Here is a 17,211-nt window from a genome sequence, read left to right on the forward strand (position 1 = left end):
TCAGACGAGTCTAGTGAGGCCTGTGGGCGTCTTAGAGAAAAACAACTGACATCTACGTGTCCGTGAGAGTCTCACCTCTACCACAGCTATATCTAGCTTAAACTGACAGATTCCTGTGGGGGATTTTTTAATTTATTCTGCTAATTAAGATTTCAGCACTGGCGCGGTCAATCGACCCTTATTTAAACTAGTACTACTCAACGTCCTAATTAACATAAATGTTACATACTGTATGTCTAACATCTCTTACACATTTCAAACACACATATCTCTCCTGAACAGCTCTGACCGACTTTCAGATAACATTTTGTCAACTATTGCAGCTCTTTGAACCAGACAAAAAGGGTACCTCTGGTTGGACCAGGCCGCTGTAGGCTGGGTTGGCTGTGCTCCGCCTCTTCCTCTCCTGTCTCTTGGTCTGGATCTCTGCCATGGTAGAGGAACACAGGCTTATGTTACAGAGGTTTAGATTTAGATGGGACAGACAGGCAGGTAGACACAGCCGGTACAGCTAGATGGGACAGACTAGATGGGTCAGACAGGCAGGTAGACACAGCCGGTACAGCTAGATGGGACAGACGGGTAGACACAGACACAGGTACAGCTAGATGGGTCAGACAGGCAGGTAGACACAGCCGGTACAGCTAGATGGGACAGACAGGTAGACACAGCCGGTACAGCTAGATGGGACAGACAGGTAGACACAGCCGGTACAGCTAGATGGGACAGACAGGTAGACACAGCCGGTACAGCTAGATGGGACAGACAGGTAGACACAGCCGGTACAGCTAGATGGGACAGACAGGGTAGACACACAGCCGGTACAGCTAGATGGGACAGACAGGTAGACACAGCCGGTACAGCTAGATGGGACAGACAGGTAGACACAGCCGGTACAGCTAGATGGGACAGACAGGGGTAGACACAGCCGGTACAGCTAGATGGGACAGACGGGTAGACACAGCCGGTACAGCTAGATGGGACAGACAGGTAGACACAGCCGGTACAGCTAGATGGGACAGACGGGTAGACACAGCCGGTACAGCTAGATGGGACAGACGGGTAGACACAGCCGGTACAGCTAGATGGGACAGACGGGTAGACACAGCCGGTACAGCTAGATGGGACAGACGGGTAGACACAGCCGGTACAGCTAGATGGGACAGACGGGTAGACACAGCCGGTACAGCTAGATGGGACAGACGGGTAGACACAGCCGGTACAGCTAGATGGGACAGACGGGTAGACACAGCCGGTACAGCTAGATGGGACAGACGGGTAGACACAGCCGGTACAGCTAGATGGGACAGACGGGTAGACACAGCCGGTACAGCTAGATGGGACAGACTAGATGGGGTAGACACAGCCGGTACAGCTAGATGGGACAGACGGGTAGACACAGCCGGTACAGCTAGATGGGACAGACGGGTAGACACAGCCGGTACAGCTAGATGGGACAGACGGGTAGACACAGCCGGTACAGCTAGATGGGACAGACGGGTAGACACAGCCGGTACAGCTAGATGGGACAGACGGGTAGACACAGCCGGTACAGCTAGATGGGACAGACGGGTAGACACAGCCGGTACAGCTAGATGGGACAGACGGGTAGACACAGCCGGTACAGCTAGATGGGACAGACGGGTAGACACAGCCGGTACAGCTAGATGGGACAGACGGGTAGACACAGCCGGTACAGCTAGATGGGACACAGCTAGATGGGGGTAGACACAGCCGGTACAGCTAGATGGGACAGCGGGTAGACACAGCCGGTACAGCTAGATGGGACAGACGGGTAGACACAGCCGGTACAGCTAGATGGGACAGACAGACAGACAGGTAGACACAGCCGGTACAGCTAGATGGGACAGACGGGTAGACACAGCCGGTACAGCTAGACACACAGCCGGGTAGAGACACAGCCGGTACAGCTAGATGGGACAGACAGGTAGACACAGACAGTACAGCTAGATGGGACAGATAGATGGGACAGACAGGTAGACACAGCCTAGATTCAGGTATTTGGGACAGACATGGGACAGGTAGACACAGCCGGTACAGCTAGATGGGACAGACAGGTAGACACAGCCGGTACAGCTAGATGGGACAGACAGGGTAGACACAGCCGGTACAGCTAGATGGGACAGACAGGTAGACAGACAGTACAGCTAGACACAGCAGCCGGTTCAGGTATTTGGGGGACAGACAGACAGACAGACAGTACAGCTAGAGAATGGACATACAGACAGTTAGACAGTAGCCAGTACAAGTAAAATATATATCTGCCGCTGATGTGTGGATGAACACGTTTTAACACAGGGATACTAGCCAGAGCAGTGTGTGGGTTTCTCTGTTCATTCTCTGTGTGGGTAAAAACAGTGATACTAGCCAGAGCAGTGTGTGGGTTTCTCTGTTCATTCTCTGTGTGGGTAAAAACAGTGATACTAGCCAGAGCAGTGTGGGTTTCTCTGTTCATTCTCTGTGTGGGTAAAAACAGTGATACTAGCCAGAGCAGTGTGTGGGTTTCTCTGTTCATTCTCTGTGTGGGTAAAAACAGTGATACTAGCCAGAGCAGTGTGTGGGTTTCTCTGTTCATTCTCTGTGTGGGTAAAAACAGTGATACTAGCCAGAGCAGTGTGTGGGTTTCTCTGTTCATTCTCTGTGTGGGTAAAAACAGTGATACTAGCCAGAGCAGTGTGTGGGTTTCTCTGTTCATTCTCTGTGTGGGTAAAAACAGTGATACTAGCCAGAGCAGTGTGTGGGTTTCTCTGTTCATTCTCTGTGTGGGTAAAAACAGTGATACTAGCCAGAGCAGTGTGTGGGTTTCTCCGTTCATTCAAGTTCTCTCATTGTTACCACCTGCCACAAGACAGCAAAGATGTGCCAATGCCTTGTTGAACTCTGATGAGTTTAATTAAATTAGTGTCAGAGGAAGAACTCACCTTCCAGTGTCTCTGTAGTGACCAGGCCAAGAGCCACCATGAAGGACATTTTCTGTAGGGGAGAGAGGACACGTTAGAGTGTGACACCCATATGAATACCATACAGGTGGAGAGGGGACACGTTACAGTGCGACACCCATATGAATACCATACAGGTGGAGAGGGGACACGTTAGTGTGACACCCATATGAATACCAACCATACAGGTGGAGAGGGGACATGTTACAGTGTGACACACATGAATACCATGCAGGTGGAGAGGGGACATGTTAGTGTGTGACACCCATATGAATACCATACAGGTGGAGAGAATACCATACAGGTGGAGAGGGACAGGGACACGTTAGTGTGACACCCAAATGAATACCATACAGGTGGAGAGGGGACATGTTGGAGTGTGACACCCATATGAATACCATACAGGTGGAGAGGGGACATGTTACAGTGTTACAACACCCATATGAATACCATACAGGTGGAGAGGGGACACGTTACAGTGTGACACCCATATGAATACCATACAGGTGGAGAGGGGACATGTTACAGTGTGACACCCATATGAATACCATACAGGTGGAGAGGGGACATGTTAGAGTGTGACACCCATATGAATACCATACAGGTGGAGAGGGGACATGTTGAGTGTGACACCCACATGAATCACAGGTGAAGTACCATACAAGGTGGAGAGGGGACATGTTACAGTGTGACACCCATATGAATACCATACAGGTGGAGAGGGGACATGTTACAGTGTGATATGAATACCACAGGTGGAGAGGGGACATGAATACCATGCAGGTGGAGAGGGGACACGTTAGTGTGACACCCATATGAATACCATACAGGTGGAGAGGGGACACATTAAAGTGTGACACACATATGAATACCATACAGGTGGAGAGGGGACACGTTACAGTGCGACACACATATGAATACCATACAGGTGGAGAGGGGACACGTTACAGTGCGACACACATATGAATACCATACAGGTGGAGAGGGGACATGTTAGAGTGTGACACCCACATGAATACCATACAGGTGGAGAGGGGACACGTTACAGTGCGACACACATATGAATACCATACAGGTGGAGAGGGGACATGTTAGAGTGTGACACCCATATGAATACCATACAGGTGGAGAGGGGACATGTTAGAGTGTGACACCCATATGAATACCATACAGGTGGAGAGGGGACATGTTAGAGTGTGACACCCATATGAATACCATACAGGTGGAGAGGGGACATGTTGTGTGACACCCATATGAATACCATACAGGTGGAGAGGGGACATGTGAATACCATACAGGTGGAGAGGGGACACGTTAGTGTGACACCCACATGAATACCATACAGGTGGAGAGGGGACATGTTACAGTGTGACACCCATATATGAATACCAAACAGGTGGAAAGGGAACAGTTATATCATATAGATTGATAACAAGGTAGTGTATAGTATTACCATTCCAGCCCCACTGTCTGGGTCTATCTCCCCCTCCCTCCCTGTCTGGGTCTATCTCCTTCCCTCCCCTCCCTCTCTCTCTCTCATTATCCAAAAACCCTCCCTGTCTCTCTCTCTCAATGTCTGGAATGTTCATTAGTCTCTCTCAAGTACTCCAGGTAGAGGTGGGCTCATTATCCAAAAAACTCTCTTTCACCCTGCAGGGGACATCTCACTCTCCTCTACAATGTCTGGAATGTTCTACTACTCGGGTGTCATAGTCTTGTTTTCTCCCTCAAGTACTCCAGGTAGAGGTGGGCAGGGTGGGAGCAGGGAATCTCTCTAGTACGTGTGGTTTCCTAGCAACAGCAACACTTAGTAGTAAGGGAACATTAGATACTGTTGTGATGTCTCTGTAGTGAATCCCCAGTGACTCCTGTGTTCCATGTCACGTGATCCATCTCTGAATCAGTCAGTCCGTAGTGAATCACTCTCATTAGTCACTTCTTGTTGAATCAGTCAGTCTGTAGTGAATCACTCTCATTAGTCACTTCTTGTTGAATCAGTCAGTCCGTAGTGAATCACTCTCATTAGTCACTGCTTGTTGAATCAGTCCGTCCGTAGTGAATCACTCTCTCATTAGATACTGCTTGTTGAATCAATCAGTCCGTAGTGAATCACTCTCATTAGTAACCGCTTGTTGAATCAGTCAGAAAGTGAATCACTCTCATAGTTGAATACCAGGGACAGAGGGGGATGAGGGATAGAGGGAGAACAGGGATAGAGGGGGAGAGGGGGATGAGGGATAGAGGGAGAACAGGGATAGGGAGGGGGACCAGGGAGAGGGGGATAGGGGAGGGATAGAGGGGGACCAGGGATAGAGGGAGGAGAGGGGGATGAGGGATAGAGGGGGGAGAGGGGGACACGGGTTAGAGGGGTTTCCAGGGAAAGGAAGGCTGAGTCAGGATTATCTGGGATTATCTAACCGAATAATTAGATGGATTAACCAATCAGAGTTACAGTGATCAGATAGATAGACATCTGCTTCAGCTCTGAGTCAGCAGTAGCACCATACCAGAGAACCTGATAGTCAGCAGTAGCACCATACCAGAGAACCCAGCAGTAGCACCATACCAGAGAACCAGTCAGTAGCACCATACCGGAGAACCTGATAGTCAGAAGTAGTACCATACCAGAGAACCTGATAGTCAGCAGTAGCACCATACCAGAGAACCTGATAGTCAGCAGTAGCACCATACCAGAGAACCTGATAGTCAGCGTGTGGCTTAGATAAATGATAATGTTTTATTGGCTTTAAATCCTTATTTATGTAATAGAATACTATTTTAAAAAACAGGCTTTTCTTTATCCTCTAATACAACATGGTTGTGTTCTTGTTATTAATGTATAATTATTTAGGATTGTGGTTTTACCTCTGAGTCCTCATCCTTCTTCTTCTTGGCTGGTGTAGAGGAGGGAGAGGTGGAGGGGTTGGTGGTCGAGGTGATGGAGGGGATCTCCTGTGAGGGGTTGTCGGCCCCCTGGGGTCCTCCTGGGGAGTCCTGGGAGAAGCTGGGGGTCTCTGCCTCCGGCTGGATTATTTTCAACTGGGAAAACACACCACACACACACACACACACACGCACGCACGCACGCATGCAGGCAGGGACAGCGTTAAGCGTTAGTCAGTTAATTGGCTGTTGGTTCTAATAACTATTTAGTGCGAAGGGAAGGTAAACAATTGATTGTGATTGATTTATATTAAGAATTAAATCACACAACTCTACTTGTGATGATACCTGTAAATGAGGCCTGTGATGATGCCTGTAATGATGTCTGTAGTGATGCCTGTAATGATGTCTGTAGTGATGCCTGTAGTGATGCCTGTAATGATGCCTGTAATGATGTCTGTAATGATGCCTGTAGTGATGCCTGTAATGATGCCTGTAGTGATGCCTGGTAGGACAGACAGAAGAGTTAGATCAGCAGGAGATGTGTGATTGTAGAGACCATGCTGCCAGGGACAGTCAGTAGGGCTGGTAGGACAGACAGAAGGATGTGTTGGACAGGGACAGTCAGTAGGGCTGGTAGGACAGACAGAAGGATGTGTTGGACAGGGACAGTCAGTAGGGCTGGTAGGACAGACAGAAGGATGTGTTGGACAGGGACAGTCAGTAGGGCTGGTAGGACAGACAGAAGGATGTGTTGGACAGGGACAGTCAGTAGGGCTGGTAGGACAGACAGAAGGATGTGTTGGACAGGGACAGTCAGTAGGGCTGGTAGGACAGACAGAAGGATGTGTTGGACAGGGACAGTCAGTAGGGCTGGTAGGACAGACAGAAGGATGTGTTGGACAGGGACAGTCAGTAGGGCTGGTAGGACAGACAGAAGGATGTGTTGGACAGGGACAGTCAGTAGGGCTGGTAGGACAGACAGAAGGATGTGTTGGACAGTCTTTAACCTTATTGTCAGTGTTGAAGATCAGCGGATGGACCTTGACTGCCTCACTGATGGTCCACACCCTGTTGTTCCCGGTGTCGGCGGGCGGAGAGGCAGAGATGATGGAGAAGGTCACACCGGGGGCAACTGAGGCTGAGGTGGCTGTTGGGCTGCTGCTGCTGGTAGAGGTGGGGGAGATGCCTCCAGGCCAGGCTAGGGCCGGGGAGAGAGACTGGGCCTGGGCCGGGGAGAGAGACTGGGTCTGGGCCGGGGAGAGAGACTGGGTCTGGGCCGGGGAGAGAGACTGGGTCTGGGCCAGGGAGAGAGACTGGGTCTGGGCCGGGGAGAGAGACTGGGTCTGGGCCGGGAGAGAGACTGGGTCTGGGCCGGGAGAGAGACTGGGTCTGGGCCGGGGAGAGAGACTGGGTCTGGGCCGGGAGAGAGACTGTGTCTGGACCAGGGGAGAGGCCTGGGTCTGGGCCAGGGGAGAGACCAGGGTCTGGGCCAGGGGAGAGACCAGGGTCTGGGCCAGGGGAGAGACCAGGGTCTGGGCCAGGGGAGAGACCAGCGTCTGGGCCAGGGGAGAGACCAGGGTCTGGGCCAGGGGAGGGGGTGAAAGGTTGTGGAGGTGGCTGTGTCTCCATGGCCTATGGAGAGACGTTCTGGGCTGAACGTGCTGTTGGCTGTAGGCAGGGCCGGGCCGAGGGTGTGGCTCTGGGTGAGGGTGTGGCTAGAGCTGTGGGTGTGGTTAAAACTGTGGGCGTGGCTCTTAGGGCTGACTACAGCGGTAGCTCTCTGGAGGTTGAGGAGACTGAGGGCCTGACAGGATGACTGTTTCTGGCTGGCTGGCTGCTCCTGAGGGAGAGACACAGGGCTGTGGCTGAGGAGGAGGCTGGCTGGCTGCTCCCTAGGGAGAGACACAGGGCTGTGGCTGAGGAGGAGGCTGGCTGGCTGCTCCCTAGGGAGAGACACAGGGCTGTGGCTGGGGAGGAGGCTGGCTGGGATCACACTCTTTGGCTGAACCTGGAGAGGAGGGAGGGAGAGAAGGAGCATGTTACAACTTCTTTGTGATAGGGGGCAGTGTTTTCACGTCCGGATGAACAGCGTGCCCAAAGTAAACTGCCTGTTACTCAGGCCCAGAAGCTAGGATACGCATATAATTGGTAGATTAAGATAGAAAACACTCTAAAGTTTCTGAAACTGTTAAACTGATGTATGTGAATATAACAGAACTGATATGGCAGGTGAAACCCAGAGGACAAACATCCCCCCCAAAAAACAATTTGGCTTACCACTATTTTCAATGGCTAGTACTATAATTATAAGCCCAAATCCTCCCAAATTGCAGTTCCTACGGCTTCCACTAGATGTCAATAGTCTTTAGAAAGAGTTTCAGGCTGGTTTTTGGTTAATGGTTAATGGTGTTGCCACCTGGAGGTTACTTCAACACCTGGGTTTGTAATGGTGCTGCCACCTGGTGGTTACTTCAACACCTGGAGGTTATTTCAACACCTGAAGGTTACTTCAACACCTGGGTTTGTAATGGTACTGCCACCTGGCGGTTACTTCAACACCTGAAGGTTACTTCAACACCTGAAGGTTACTTCAACACCTGGTGGTTACTACAACACCTGGGTTTGTAACGGTGCTGATATCTGGTGGTTACTTCAACACCTGGGTTTGAAATGGTGCTGACACCTGGTGGTTACTTCAACACCTGGGTTTGTAATGGTGCTGCCACCTGGTGGTTACTTCAACACCTGGGTTTGAAATGGTGCTGATACCTGGTGGTTACTTCAACACCTGGAGGTTACTTCAACACCTGAAGGTTACTTCAACACCTGGTGGTTACTTCAACACCTGGGTTTGTAATGGTGCTGCCACCTGGTGGTTACTACAACACCTGAAGGTTACTTCAACACCTGGTGGTTACTACAACACCTGGAGGTTACTACAACACCTGGGTTTCTAATGGTGCTGATACCTGGTGGTTACTTCAACACCTGGTGGTTACTTCAACACCTGGTGGTTACTACAACACCAGGTGGTTACTTCAACACCTGGTGGTTACTTCAACACCTGGGTTTGTAATGGTGCTGATACCTGGTGGTTACTTCAAAACCTGAAGGTTACTTCGACACCTGGTGGTTACTTCAACACCTGGGTTTGTAATGGTGCTGATACCTGGTGGTTACTTCAACACCTGGTGGTTACTTCAACACCTGGGTTTGTAATGGTGCTGATACCTGGAGGTTACTTCAACACCTGGGTTTGTAATGGTGCTGATACCTGGTGGTTACTTCAACACCTGGTGGTTACTTCAACACCTGGGTTTGTAATGGTGCTGATACCTGGAGGTTACTTCAACACCTGGGTTTTTAATGGTGCTGATACCTGGTGGTTACTTCAAAACCTGAAGGTTACTTCAACACCTGGTGGTTACTTCAACACCTGGGTTTGTAATGGTGCTGATACCTGGTGGTTACTACAACAACCTGGGTTTGTAATGGTGCTGATACCTGGTGGTTACTTCAACACCTGGGTTTGTAATGGTGCTGATACCTGGTGGTTACTACAACAACCTGGGTTTGTAATGGTGCTGATACCTGGTGGTTACTTCAACACCTGGGTTTGTAATGGTGCTGATACCTGGTGGGTGCTGATACCTGGTGGTTACTACAACAACCTGGGTTTGTAATGGTGCTGATACCTGGTGGTTACTACAACACCTGGTGGTTACTTCAACACCTGGGTTTGTAATGGTGCTGATACCTGGTGGTTACTACAACACCTGGTGGTTACTTCAACACCTGGGTTTGTTGCTAACCTGGTGGTTACTTACAACACCTGGGTTTGAGTGCTGATACCTGGTGGTTACTACAACAACCTGGGTTTGTAATGGTGCTGATACCTGGTGGTTACTACAACACCTGGTGGTTACTTCAACACCTGGGTTTGTAATAGTGCTGATACCTGGTGGTTACTACAACAACCTGGGTTTGTAATGGTGCTGATACCTGGTGGTTACTACAACACCTGGTGGTTACTTCAACACCTGGGTTTGTAATGGTGCTGATACCTGGTGGTTACTACAACACCTGGTGGTTTTAATAGTGCTGATACCTGGTGGTTACTACAACAACCTGGGTTTGTAATGGTGCTGATACCTGGTGGTTACTACAACACCTGGTGGTTACTTCAACACCTGGGTTTGTAATAGTGCTGATACCTGGTGGTTACTACAACAACCTGGGTTTGTAATGGTGCTGATACCTGGTGGTTACTACAACACCTGGTGGTTACTTCAACACCTGGGTTTGTAATGGTGCTGATACCTGGTGGTTACTTCAACACCTGGTGGTTAATGGTGCAACACCTGGTGGTTACTACAACACCTGGTGGTTACTTCAACACCTGGGTTTGTAATGGTGCTGATACCTGGTGGTTACTACAACACCTGGGTTTGTATGGTACTGACACCTGGTGGTTACTACAACACCTGGTGGTTACTTCAACACCTGGGTTTGTAATGGTGCTGATACCTGGTGGTTACTTCAACACCTGGTGGTTACTTCAACACCTGGTGGTTACTACAACACCTGGTGGTTACTTCAACACCTGGGTTTGTAATGGTGCTGATACCTGGTGGTTACTTCAACACCTGGTGGTTACTACAACACCTGGTGGTTACTACAACACCAGGCCTCAACACGTGGGTTTGTAATGATGCTGATACCTGGTGGTGACCTCTCAGACACCTGGTGGTTACACACACCTGGTGGTTACTAACACCTGGTGGGCTCAACACCTGGGTTTGTTTAATGGTGCTTTTACCTGGGGTTTTAAACAGACACCTGGTGGTTATGCAACACCTGCGTCTGATACACCACCAGGCCTCCAGCAGTTCTGAGCAAATCCTGCCTGGATGACCTCTCAGATCTGCTTCTCTCAGATACAGCCGGTTATAGACTATAGCCAGTCACAGGCTAAATTGTGTTTTGTTTAGCTGGTTTTTCCTCTGAGGGTTTTAAACAGACGATATGCTGCATGCAACTTCTGGTTCAGACCATTACAGCCTCCCAGCAGTCTGAGAAACACAATGTTCTCTATATATCAGAGGGTTACTGGTTCAGATCATTACAGCCTATATATCAGCAGGGTTACTGGTTCAGATCATTACAGCCTATATATCAGAGGGTTACTGGTTCAGACCATTACAGCCTATATATCAGAGGGTTACAGGTTCAGACCATTACAGCCTCCCAGCAGTCTGGAAACACAATGTTCAGCCTATATATCAGAGGGTTACTGGTTCAGACCATTACAGCCTATATATCAGAGGGTTACTGGTTCAGACCATTACAGCCTATATATCAGAGGGTTACTGGTTCAGACCATTACAGCCTATATATCAGAGGGTTACTGGTTCAGAGGGTTACTGGTTCAGACCATTACAGCCTATATATCAGAGGGTTACTGGTTCAGACCATTACAGCCTATATATCAGAGGTTTACAGGTTCAGACCATTACAGCCTCCCAGCAGTCTGAGAAACACAATGTTCTCTATATATCAGAGGGTTACTGGTTCAGATCATTACAGCCTATATATCAGAGGGTTACTGGTTCAGACCATTACAGCCTATATATCAGGTGTGTTGTGTGTGTGTGTGTGTGTGTGTGTGTGTGTGTGTGTGTGTGTGTGTGTGTGTGTGTGTGTGTGTGTGTGTGTGTGTGTGTGTGTGTGTGTGTGTGTGTGTGTGTGTGTGTGTGTGTGTGTGTGTGTGTGTGTTTGTTTGGTTTGTTTGTTTATTTGTTTGTACCTGAGGTAGAACAGTGGAGGTCTGTCCAGACAGCCGGTGTAGAGAGCTGACCTGAGGAACCTTGATGGGCACTACTGTTAGGTTTCCCAGCATCTAGAGAGGACAAGAGAGGAGAGAGAGAGAGAAGAGAGAGAGAGAGAGAGAGAGAGGGAGAGGAGAGGAGAGGAGGAGAGGAGAGGAGAGGAGAGAGGAGAGGAGAGGAGAGGAGAGAGGAGAGGAGAGGAGAGGAGAGGAGAGGAGAGGAGAGGGAGAGGAGAGGAGAGGAGAGGAGAGGAGTTAGTTTTACCACAACATATTGTAATATAACAGGTATGGACAGTGACCTTGTCTGTATTTAGTCTATATTCATAGCAGACAAACAGCTTGTGACTCTAACAACCTGTTGGATGCATTTACTGTTTGTTTTGGTTGTGTTTCAGATTATTTTGTGCCCAGTAGAAATTAATGGTAAATAATGTATTGTGTCATTTTGGAGTCACTTTTATTGTAAATAAGAATAAGTGTTTCTAAACACTTCTACATTAACGTGGATGCTACCATGGTTACGGATAATCACGAATAAATATTGAATAATGATGAATGAGAAAGTTACGTAGGCATAAATATCATAGCCCCTCCCCCCCCCAAAAAAATATGCAAACCTCCCCAGTTATTGGTAATGGTGAGATGTTAGCATGTTTTAGGGGCATTATTTTTGTGTTGAAGGACAGAAACACAGTGAGAACGCTCCAAGACACTCAACAGGATGTGTTGAAGGACAGAAACACAGTGAGAACCCTCCATGACACTCAACAGGATGTGTTGAAGGACAGAAACACAGTGAGAACCCTCCATGACACTCAACAGGATGTGTTGCAGGACAGAAACACAGTGAGAACCCTCCATGACACTCAACAGGATGTGTTGCAGGACAGACAGAGTGAGAACCCTCCATGACACTCAACAGGATGTGTTGAAGGACAGAAACACAGTGAGAACCCTCCATAGCTTGATGTTTGTGTTGTCTCCTCAGAGTATCTCATGTTACCACTGGAAGCAGCTTGATGTTTGTGTTGTCTCCTCAGAGTATCTGGATGCGTTAACAGGACCACAGCAGAGGTGAGAAGATTGGGAATTTGACCCACAGATTTCAGGGAAGTATTTGTGTAACTCACTGTACTTACTTATTTATTGTTTTATACCCGATTTAGCAGGAAGCTGAGTCGTGTTTATTTCTCAGATTTAGCAGGAAGCTGAGTCGTGTTTATTTCTCAGATTTAGCAGGAAGCTGAGTAGTGTTTATTTCTCAGATTTAGCAGGAAGCTGAGTAGTGTTTATATCTCAGATTTAGCAGGAAGCTGAGTAGTGTTTATTTCTCAGATTTAGCAGGAAGCTGAGTAGTGTTTATTTCTCAGATTTAGCAGGAAGCTGAGTAGTGTTTATATCTCAGATTTAGCAGGAAGCTGAGTAGTGTTTATTTCTCAGATTTAGCAGGAAGCTGAGTAGTGTTTATTTCTCAGATTTAGCAGGAAGCTGAGTCGTGTTTATTTCTCAGATTTAGCAGGAAGCTGAGTCGTGTTTATTTCTCAGATTTAGCAGGAAGCTGAGTCGTGTTTATTTCTCAGATTTAGCAGGAAGCTGAGTCGTGTTTATTTCTCAGATTTAGCAGGAAGCTGAGTCGTGTTTATTTCTCAGATTTAGCAGGAAGCTGAGTAGTGTTTATTTCTCAGATTTAGCAGGAAGCTGAGTAGTGTTTATTTCTCAGATTTAGCAGGAAGCTGAGTAGTGTTTATTTCTCAGATTTAGCAGGAAGCTGAGTCGTGTTTATTTCTCAGATTTAGCAGGAAGCTGTGTAGTGTTTATATCTCAGATTTAGCAGGAAGCTGAGTAGTGTTTATTTCTCAGATTTAGCAGGAAGCTGAGTCGTGTTTATTTCTCAGATTTAGCAGGAAGCTGAGTAGTGTTTATTTCTCAGATTTAGCAGGAAGCTGAGTCGTGTTTATTTCTCTGATTTAGCAGGAAGCTGAGTCGTGTTTATTTCTCAGATTTAGCAGGAAGCTGAGTCGTGTTTACTTCTCAGATTTAGCAGGAAGCTGAGTCGTGTTTATTTCTCAGATTTAGCAGGAAGCTGAGTAGTGTTTATTTCTCAGATTTAGCAGGAAGCTGAGTAGTGTTTATTTATCAGATTTAGCAGGAAGCTTAGTAGTGTTTATTTCTCAGATTTAGCAGGAAGCTTAGTAGTGTTTATTTCTCAGATTTAGCAGGAAGCTGAGTAGTGTTTATTTCTCAGATTTAGCAGGAAGCTGAGTAGTGTTTATTTCTCAGATTTAGCAGGAAGCTGAGTAGTGTTTATTTCTCAGATTTAGCAGGAAGCTGAGTAGTGTTTATTTCTCAGTTTAGCAGGAAGCTGAGTATTGTTTATTTCTCAGATTTAGCAGGAAGCTGAATAGTGTTTTTCTCAGATTTAGCAGGAAGCTGAGTCATGTTTATTTGTCAGATTTAGCAGGAAGCTGAGTCGTGTTTATTTCTCAGATTTAGCAGGAAGCTGAGTCGTGTTTATTTGTCAGATTTAGCAGGAAGCTGAGTCGTGTTTATTTATCAGATTTAGCAGGAAGCTGAGTAGTGTTTATTTCTCAGATTTAGCAGGAAGCTGAGTCGTGTTTATTTCTCAGATTTAGCAGGAAGCTGAGTCGTTTTTATTTCTCAGATTTAGCAGGAAGCTGAGTCGTGTTTATTTCTCAGATTTAGCAGGAAGCTGAGTCGTGTTTATTTCTCAGATTTAGCAGGAAGCTGAGTCGTGTTTATTTCTCAGATTTAGCAGGAAGCTGAGTAGTGTTTATTTCTCAGATTTAGCAGGAAGCTGAGTAGTGTTTATTTCTCAGATTTAGCAGGAAGCTGAGTAGTGTTTATTTCTCAGATTTAGCAGGAAGCTGAGTAGTGTTTATATCTCAGATTTAGCAGGAAGCTGAGTAGTGTTTATTTCATCAGATTTAGCAGGAAGCTGAGTAGTGTTTATTTCTCAGATTTAGCAGGAAGCTGAGTAGTGTTTATTTCTCAGATTTAGCAGGAAGCTGAGTCGTGTTTATTTCTCAGATTTAGCAGGAAGCTGAGTCGTGTTTATTTCTCAGATTTAGCAGGAAGCTGAGTAGTGTTTATTTCTCAGATTTAGCAGGAAGCTGAGTAGTGTTTATTTCTCAGATTTAGCAGGAAGCTGAGTAGTGTTTATTTCTCAGATTTAGCAGGAAGCTGAGTAGTGTTTATTTCTCAGATTTAGCAGGAAGCTGAGTAGTGTTTATTTCTCAGATTTAGCAGGAAGCTGAGTAGTGTTTATTTCTCAGATTTAGCAGGAAGCTGAGTAGTGTTTATTTCTCAGATTTAGCAGGAAGCTGAGTAGTGTTTATTTCTCAGATTTAGCAGGAAGCTGAGTAGTGTTTATTTCTCAGATTTAGCAGGAAGCTGAGTAGTGTTTATTTCTCAGATTTAGCAGGAAGCTGAGTAGTGTTTATTTCTCAGATTTAGCAGGAAGCTGAGTAGTGTTTATTTCTCAGATTTAGCAGGAAGCTGAGTAGTGTTTATTTCTCAGATTTAGCAGGAAGCTGAGTAGTGTTTATTTCAGATTTCAGATTTAGCAGGAAGCTGAGTAGTGTTTATTTCTCAGATTTAGCAGGAAGCTGAGTAGTGTTTATTTCTCAGATTTAGCAGGAAGCTGAGTAGTGTTTATATCTCAGATTTAGCAGGAAGCTGAGTAGTGTTTATTTCTCAGATTTAGCACGAAGCTGAGTCATTTTTATTTCTCTGATTTAGCAGGAAGCTGAGACGTGTTTATTTCTCAGATTTAGCAGGAAGCTGAGTAGTGTTTATTTGTCAGATTTAGCAGGAAGCTGAGTAGTGTTTATTTCTCAGATTTAGCAGGAAGCTGAGTAGTGTTTATTTCTCAGATTTAGCAGGAAGCTGAGTAGTGTTTATTTCTCAGATTTAGCAGGAAGCTGAGTAGTGTTTATTTCTCAGATTTAGCAGGAAGCTGAGTAGTGTTTATTTCTCAGATTTAGCAGGAAGCTGAGTAGTGTTTATTTCTCAGATTTAGCAGGAAGCTGAGTAGTGTTTATTTCTCAGATTTAGCAGGAAGCTGAGTAGTGTTTATTTCTCAGATTTAGCAGGAAGCTGAGTAGTGTTTATTTCTCAGATTTAGCAGGAAGCTGAGTAGTGTTTATTTCTCAGATTTAGCAGGAAGCTGAGTAGTGTTTATTTCTCAGATTTAGCAGGAAGCTGAGTAGTGTTTATTTCTCAGATTTAGCAGGAAGCTGAGTAGTGTTTATTTCTCAGATTTAGCAGGAAGCTGAGTAGTGTTTATTTCTCAGATTTAGCAGGAAGCTGAGTAGTGTTTATTTCTCAGATTTAGCAGGAAGCTGAGTAGTGTTTATTTCTCAGATTTAGCAGGAAGCTGAGTAGTGTTTATTTCTCAGATTTAGCAGGAAGCTGAGTAGTGTTTATTTAGCAGGAAGCTGAGTAGTGTTTATTTCTCAGATTTAGCAGGAAGCTGAGTAGTGTTTATTTCTCAGATTTAGCAGGAAGCTGAGTAGTGTTTATTTCTCAGATTTAGCAGGAAGCTGAGTCGTGTTTATTTCTCAGATTTAGCAGGAAGCTGAGTAGTGTTTATTTCTCAGATTTAGCAGGAAGCTGAGTAGTGTTTATTTCTCAGATTTAGCAGGAAGCTGAGTAGTGTTTATTTCTCAGATTTAGCAGGAAGCTGAGTAGTGTTTATTTCTCAGATTTAGCAGGAAGCTGAGTAGTGTTTATTTCTCAGATTTAGCAGGAAGCTGAGTAGTGTTTATTTCTCAGATTTAGCAGGAAGCTGAGTAGTGTTTATTTCTCAGATTTAGCAGGAAGCTGAGTAGTGTTTATTTCTCAGATTTAGCAGGAAGCTGAGTAGTGTTTATTTCTCAGATTTAGCAGGAAGCTGAGTCGTGTTTATTTCTCAGATTTAGCAGGAAGCTGAGTAGTGTTTATTTCTCAGATTTAGCAGGAAGCTGAGTAGTGTTTATTTCTCAGATTTAGCAGGAAGCTGAGTAGTGTTTATTTCTCAGATTTAGCAGGAAGCTGAGTCGTGTTTATTTCTCAGATTTAGCAGGAAGCTGAGTAGTGTTTATTTCTCAGATTTAGCAGGAAGCTGAGTAGTGTTTATTTCTCAGATTTAGCAGGAAGCTGAGTCGTGTTTATTTCTCAGATTTAGCAGGAAGCTGAGTAGTGTTTATTTCTCAGATTTAGCAGGAAGCTGAGTAGTGTTTATTTCTCAGATTTAGCAGGAAGCTGAGTAGTGTTTATTTCTCAGATTTAGCAGGAAGCTGAGTAGTGTTTATTTCTCAGATTTAGCAGGAAGCTGAGTAGTGTTTATTTCTCAGATTTAGCAGGAAGCTGAGTAGTGTTTATTTCTCAGATTTAGCAGGAAGCTGAGTAGTGTTTATTTCTCAGATTTAGCAGGAAGCTGAGTAGTGTTTATTTCTCAGATTTAGCAGGAAGCTGAGTAGTGTTTATTTCTCAGATTTAGCAGGAAGCTGAGTAGTGTTTATTTCTCAGATTTAG

At 46.1% G+C, this 17,211-nt stretch overlaps 1 protein-coding gene across 1 annotated transcript in view; it reads right to left on the reverse strand.

Annotated features, from left to right (window-relative positions):
• Positions 1-349: 349 nt before the first annotated feature.
• The window catches only part of LOC112241431 (PHD finger protein 21B-like), a gene marked incomplete at its 3' end in the record, with an annotated part of 39,467 nt that continues 22,605 nt past the window's right edge, over positions 350-17,211 (reverse strand). Inside the window, exons 2-8 of the mRNA XM_042313786.1 lie at positions 11,653-11,745; positions 7,278-7,854; positions 6,901-7,044; positions 5,826-5,854; positions 5,501-5,560; positions 2,943-2,994; positions 350-426 (exon numbers count right to left, since the gene is read on the reverse strand). Of these exons, the coding sequence (XP_042169720.1) occupies positions 350-426; positions 2,943-2,994; positions 5,501-5,560; positions 5,826-5,854; positions 6,901-7,044; positions 7,278-7,854; positions 11,653-11,745 (1,032 nt within the window). The remainder of the gene's footprint in view (positions 427-2,942; positions 2,995-5,500; positions 5,561-5,825; positions 5,855-6,900; positions 7,045-7,277; positions 7,855-11,652; positions 11,746-17,211) is intronic.

This window comes from Oncorhynchus tshawytscha, unplaced genomic scaffold, assembly GCF_018296145.1.
Source record: "Oncorhynchus tshawytscha isolate Ot180627B unplaced genomic scaffold, Otsh_v2.0 Un_contig_8182_pilon_pilon, whole genome shotgun sequence".
Lineage (NCBI taxonomy): Eukaryota > Metazoa > Chordata > Actinopteri > Salmoniformes > Salmonidae > Oncorhynchus > Oncorhynchus tshawytscha.